Source organism: Lucilia sericata, unplaced genomic scaffold, assembly GCF_015586225.1.
Source record: "Lucilia sericata isolate MDLA Ls3-8-SP2 unplaced genomic scaffold, ASM1558622v1 Contig000658F_arrow, whole genome shotgun sequence".
Taxonomy (NCBI): Eukaryota; Metazoa; Arthropoda; class Insecta; order Diptera; family Calliphoridae; genus Lucilia; species Lucilia sericata.
This window is the reverse complement of record NW_023994663.1, coordinates 257,501-264,145: the sequence shown is the minus strand read 5'-3', so window position 1 is coordinate 264,145 and position 6,645 is coordinate 257,501. Positions and strand designations below refer to the sequence as shown.

General features: G+C 30.8%; 2 protein-coding genes across 2 annotated transcripts in view; one reads left to right on the top strand and one right to left on the bottom strand.

Moving 5' to 3' along the window:
- Positions 1–1,954: 1,954 nt before the first annotated feature.
- Positions 1,955–2,831, bottom strand: LOC119607111 (40S ribosomal protein S15-like). The gene is given in 3 exon segments (XM_037960891.1): positions 1,955–2,334; positions 2,402–2,487; positions 2,671–2,831. Coding segments are annotated over 3 exon segments (444 nt in total). The 5' UTR covers positions 2,680–2,831; the 3' UTR covers positions 1,955–1,985.
- Positions 2,832–2,870: 39 nt separating this feature from the next.
- Positions 2,871–6,645, top strand: part of LOC119607113 (putative sodium-coupled neutral amino acid transporter 10) — a 4,993-nt gene continuing 1,218 nt past the window's right edge. The window contains 7 exon segments of the mRNA XM_037960892.1: positions 2,871–3,627; positions 4,814–4,931; positions 4,997–5,402; positions 5,465–5,613; positions 5,680–5,816; positions 5,884–5,938; positions 5,941–6,645. The exon segment at positions 5,941–6,645 is cut by the window's right edge and continues 64 nt beyond it. Of these exon segments, the coding sequence (XP_037816820.1) occupies positions 3,541–3,627; positions 4,814–4,931; positions 4,997–5,402; positions 5,465–5,613; positions 5,680–5,816; positions 5,884–5,938; positions 5,941–6,645 (1,657 nt within the window). The 5' untranslated portion in view covers positions 2,871–3,540.

Here is a 6,645-nt window from a genome sequence, read left to right as displayed (position 1 = left end):
GACTAATTGTCATAAAATTTCATAGAGACGATTTCGGTTGATATTAAAATTTATTTTAATATTTCAGTACTATAATGACATTTTTAAATCCGTTATGAATAATATAGGCATTCTCCGTTTGCTTGTCTATAGTATAGTCTATAGTCTTGTCAATAGTATAGTCTATAGTCTAGTCTATAGTCTAGTCTATAGTCTAGTCTATAGTCTAGTCTATTGTCTAGTCTATAGTCTAGTCTATAGTCTAGTCTGTAGTCTAGTCTATAGTCTAGTCTATAGTCTAGTCTATAGTCTAGTCTATAGTCTAGTCTATAGTCTAGTCTATAGTCTAGTCTATAGTCTAGTCTATAGTCTAGTCTATAGCCCAAAGCATTGTCTATAATACAGTTTATAGTCTAGTACATAGTCTAGTATATAGTCTAGTCTATAGTTTTGTCATAGTATTAGTCCAGCCTATATTCCAGTCAGAAGTTTAGTCTATAATCTAGTCTATATTCTTGTCTAGTTTATAGTATAGTCTAGTCTAAAATCTAGTCTATAGTTTGGTCTGTTTTCCATGCCTCCTACATATAATATTTTAAAGGATTGAGCAATGCTGAAGCCAAAAGTTCAATCCATGGACTTTTAAATAATGTTAAACCTTCCTTCTATTATATCTTCCCATCTCGAGGAAATCTTGACCTAAAAGCTTGAAATAACCATAAATTTACAAAAACTGAATTTTTAACTCCAGTATCGCATTTATTTTACCCATTTCGTTACCATACTGGCATTTTTAATTCAGTTTTTAACGTTCAAAAAATAATTTTCTGAAAGGGACCTTTCATGATGGTAGGGTCAATTATGGACTAATTGTCATAAAATTTCATAGAGACGATTTCGGTTGATATAAAACTTGATTCTCATATTTCAGTGCTATGACATTTTTAAATCCGTTATAAGGAATATATACATTCTCTGTTTATATTTTGATTTACGCGCTTTTAAACGAAAGTAAAACCCTAAGCATAAAGCATCAGCATCGCAAACTAATCTCCTGATGCAGTGAAGTGATGCATTTTCGAACAGGCCCAAACATAAACAAAATGTTTTGTGATTAATGAAAATCAATAAAATGCAAGTCTCCGTGCAGGTTTTTATAATAAGTCGTACTATTCAACTTATAATCATATTGTAAATTTAGTCCTAGTCCTTAGCGTGTATGTGACTTCTTTGCAAATTGTGATTTACACTGTAATGAATTACTAGAAGTAATTGTTACCTACACGTTTGCCATTACTTCATTGTATTGTTTCTTTATATAGCCTGCTTTTGAAATGTGTCTATAAGATTTCAGCTTATTCTTTAAAAATTGAATATTTCCAAAAATTCAGGAGGATGCATTGCAATTTAATAATTTTGTTATTAAAAGAATACCATATACAGAATCAAACATTTCCTTTTCCTAACCAACATGTTACACTACTATCTACATAAATAATAAAAAAATAAATACCTTCAACAATTATTTTCCATTATTAAAGAATTGATTGTCTTGATATTAAAAATTATACATCTTCTTCAGTTCAAAAAATGTTAAAAGGTTTATGTTGTCCCATTGTCGTTGTCAGCTTCAAGATAAAAAATTCCATATTACTCTTAATCAGATATTTGTCATTGTCTCACACTCACTAAAGTTCTTTTAGATTTTGAAAATAAAACTGCACTGACACTAGGTATAAACATTTCCGAAAAGTCATCCGTATTGAATTGAATTTACACAATTTGTTCATTTTGTTTTAAGTTACATCTTAAAAAAGAATTTCTTTATTTCTTCAATCATGTTTTTCTCCACTAACGAAGAAACAGCAAGCAGACCACTCACAAAAATACAATATGCATTTAGTTGGGAGGACTGAGCATACGAAAAAAACAGACATAAACTTGTAGTAATAAGATGACGAAGGAGGTGGTGTTGTTGGAACATCCCATAGAAGAGAGATTGAAATCTACTTCAAAGGAATGAATCTGGAGCTGTGGGTAGCACCAATACCGGGACGACCGTGCTTAACGGGTTTGTAGGTCAATACAAATTCACCCAAGTAGTGACCAATCATTTCAGGTTTGATTTCAACTTGACCGAAATCTTTGCCGTTGTAGACACCAATGATGGAGCCGGTCATTTCGGGTACAACAATCATGTTTCTCAAATGAGTCTTGACGATTTCGGGTTTCTCATTTGGGGGAGCCTCTTCTTGGCTTTACGCCAATTTCTTGATCAAAGCCATTGGTTTGCGCTTCAAGCCACGGGAGAAACGTCTGCGGGCACGGCTGTGCATCAATTCAACCAATTGGTTGCTAAAAGAAATAACCAAAGGTTAATTTTCCATATTACACACAAAATTTTAAATAAAAGTAAACTTACTTGGGCATATCCAACAATTGGTCCAAATCGACACCACGGTAGGTGTACTTTTTGAAGGTACGCTTCTTTTTAAGGGTTTCATCAACCTGGAATAAAATAACAAATACCGATTAATGATTCGCTCTTTCCAACATACAAATCTAAAGAAATTTTTTAAAATTTAATTTACATCTTGTTAAAAACACTATGTACTATTCATTTATTATTAAAATCAAAATTTTTTCACTATGATGTTTAAAATTTTTTAAGATTTTTGTAAAAAAAATTACCTCGGCCATCTTGACGTTTCGGTTTACAGAACGGAAAGAAAAACAACAGGGTTCAGTATTGCCAGAGTAAAAAAATTTTGTTTTTCAATGTTGTCACCACTGTTAACAGTATTGCCAGCTATAAATCTAATATGTCAACAGCACATGACTGTACAAATGGCAACACCTACTTAAACGAATTGCCAGTTTCGTTATTTCTGCTGCGATATGTAACTCTCATCTCTACGTCTACTTTTTCTGATAATTTATCGTTATTTTTATCTTCGCCAATTGCGTACAAGAAAATGACAACAAAACAAAAAATTTAGATTTTAATAATAAAACAAATGGTAGAAAAATACAGCAGCGGTATCTTCGTACGCTTCTTCTCTTTTTGTTGTTGACAAGAAATAATTAAGTTTTTGCTGACGTTTTCGTTTAATGTTTATCGAACCAAAACCAAAATTTATCATAACGTTCATCAATTAAAGTAAATACACTTTTAACACCTTCCTAAAATGCTAAAAAATTGTTTTGCTCGTTAACAAACCAGTGCTAAATTATCAGATCAAGAATCGCACAATTTTAATAAAAAAATATATTTTATTGTGTATTGAAAAAAAAAACATTCCTTATCACTTGCCACTGCCAATATTTTCTTAAAATATAGTGAGTAATAAAGTACGTGTAAATTTGTGCAAACATTTTTTTCTGGAAGATTTTGCCGGAACAAATTTCAAGGTGTGGGTGTTAATGTTATGGTCAAAAAGTGAAAGTTTTCCCTCTGTAACTGACATTTCAATGTAAAGTTTATTGGGTCATTGGCAGCATTTCGTCGCTTTGCTCTAAAAAAGCAGCCGGTAATCGTCATTCAACCTTGAATTTTTCAAGATGTTGGCCAATTCAGGTTATGTGATGACCTTAGCCAACAGTATTATTGGCGTTGGCATACTTGCAATGCCGTTTTGTTTTCAAAAGGTAAGCAAAATAAATAATAAATTTAAAGCAAGTTATTGTTGTTTGAATTAATTGCATTTTGGAAGTAAAATATGCAAATCGTAATATTCTTTGATAGATAGATAGATAGATAGATAGATAGATAGATAGATAGATAGATAGATAGATAGATAGATAGATAGATAGATAGATAGATAGATAGATAGATAGATAGATAGATAGATAGATAGATAGATAGATAGATAGATAGATAGATAGATAGATAGATAGATAGATAGATAGATAGATAGATAGATAGATAGATAGATAGATAGATAGATAGATAGATAGATAGATAGATAGATAGATAGATAGATAGATAGATAGATAGATAGATAGATAGATAGATAGATAGATAGATAGATAGATAGATAGATAGATAGATAGATAGATAGATAGATAGATAGATAGATAGATAGATAGATAGATAGATAGATAGATAGATAGATAGATAGATAGATAGATAGATAGATAGATAGATAGATAGATAGATAGATAGATAGATAGATAGATAGATAGATAGATAGATAGATAGATAGATAGATAGATAGATAGATAGATAGATAGATAGATAGATAGATAGATAGATAGATAGATAGATAGATAGATAGATAGATAGATAGATAGATAGATAGATAGATAGATAGATAGATAGATAGATAGATAGATAGATAGATAGATAATAGATAGATAGATAGATAGATAGATAGATAGATAGATAGATAGATAGATAGATAGATAGTAGATAGATAGATAGATAGATAGATAGATAGATAGATAGATAGATAGGTAGATAGATAGATAGATAGATAGATAGATAGATAGATAGATAGATAGATAGATAGATAGATAGATAGATAGATAGATAGATAGATAGATAGATAGACAGATAGACAGATAGATAGATAGCCAACAGTATTATTGGCGTTGGCATACTTGCAATGCCGTTTTGTTTTCAAAAGGTAAGCAAAATAAATAATAAATTTAAAGCAAGTTATTGTTGTTTGAATTAATTGCATTTTGGAAGTAAATATGCAAATCGTAATAGATAGATAGATAGATAGATAGATAGATAGATAGATAGATAGATAGATAGATAGATAGATAGATAGATAGATAGATAGATAGATAGATATAAATTTAATGTACTTTCTAATTCCCCTTATAGTGTGGCATTATTTTAGCAACACTTTTACTCATTTTAAGTAACTGGATAACAAGAGTTTGTTGTCACTATCTCATCAAAACATCACTGTTAACACGAAGAAAAAGTTTCGAGTTTCTGGGTAAGTAATATCTCCCGTAAACTAACCAACCACAATTACTAATATCACATTATAACTCATTACAGGTTTTCATGCCTTCGGCACATCTGGTAAACTATTAGTGGAATTGTGTATTATTGGTTATCTCTTGGGATCATGTATTACATATTTTGTTGTTGTTGGCGACTTGGGACCGCAAATCGTCACCAAAATGTTCTCCCTTGAAAATGAACATCGTCATTTGCGTACATTATTAATGTGTGGTGTTACACTTTTCTGTATAATACCATTGGGTATGCTTAAAAATGTTGACAGTTTATCGACAGTGTGTACAGCATCTATAGGTTTTTATGTTTGTTTGGTGATAAAAATCATATTGGAATCTGAAAAGCATATAATCGATAATGATTGGACGGAGAAAGTGGTATATTGGCAACCGGGTGGTGTATTGCAGTGTTTACCTATATTTAGTATGGCTTTATCGTGTCAAATGTAAGTTGGTTTTTGTAATTTTTTATAAATAAGTTTATTAATGTTTTGTTTTTCGTTTTTAGGCAAATCTTTGAGGTATTTACCAGTATTAATAATCAAAGTTTGGAAAAATTAAATGGTATTGTACGCAATGCCACCTGGATTTGTACTCTAGTTTATATAGCTGTTGGTTTCTTTGGATATGTGGCTTTTTGTACACAAACATTTTCGGGTAAGTGGGAAGTTATTTGAGAGAAATGTTTGAAAAATGTTACGTCAATTTTTTACTACTTTGCAGGAAATATTTTAATGAACTTATCACCTTCATTTAGTAGTGATGTTATAAAAATCGGTTTCGTTTTATCTGTGGCTTTTAGTTTTCCTCTGGTTATATTTCCCTGTCGTGCCAGTTTGTATTCTTTGCTATATAGAAAGGTATTTCATATTTGTTTTATATGTTTTTTAAGAAAAATCATAAAAAATATAAATTTCTTATTTACAGGGCCAAACTGATGCTTCTGGTTATATACCAGAAACTAGATTTAAAGCTATTACCATATTATTGTTACCTTTTCATTGTGCATTGCTTTAATGATACCTTCAGTTGAATTGGTCATTGGTCTGGTGGGCTCTACCATCGGGGTAGCTATTTGCATTATGTTTCCGGCCGCTTGTTTTAGAAAGATTATCAAAAAAGATACCACCGAAAGAAATTTGGCACAGTTTATAGTCATAAGTGGTTTTTGTCTCATGATATTGGGTACATATGCCAATCTTTCTGCTATTGATGAAAAAAGTTCGGGATCTCACTTGGAAATACCAAAAATTGAGGAAGATTTTCTTAAACCCACAGAATTGGCCAAAGAGTCTATAGATGAGAAAATTAAAAATATCGAAAAAGCTTTAGAAGAAAGAGAAAAGAAAGAGGAAAGTGAAAAAATAGTTAACAAGTTGAAAGAAAAGGAACTAAAGGATACTGTTAATCAATCAAATATTATCACACAAGAAAAGCCTTCACCTCCACCTCTGCCAGTAGATGAATCCCATCCTCTTATTGAGACAAAAGAGAAAGTAGAGGAAAAGTTGCCAAATAAAGAGCCAGAGAATAAATTGCCAGTTGTTTTACCTCAAGTTATGACTGAGGAAAAAAAATTATCAAATAATTTAACTGAAATGAAAGATGTCCCAAATAAACCTCTACAACCACAATATGAAAAGCAAATTGTAGAGAAAAAAACTTCAACTGATAGTATATTGGAAGTAC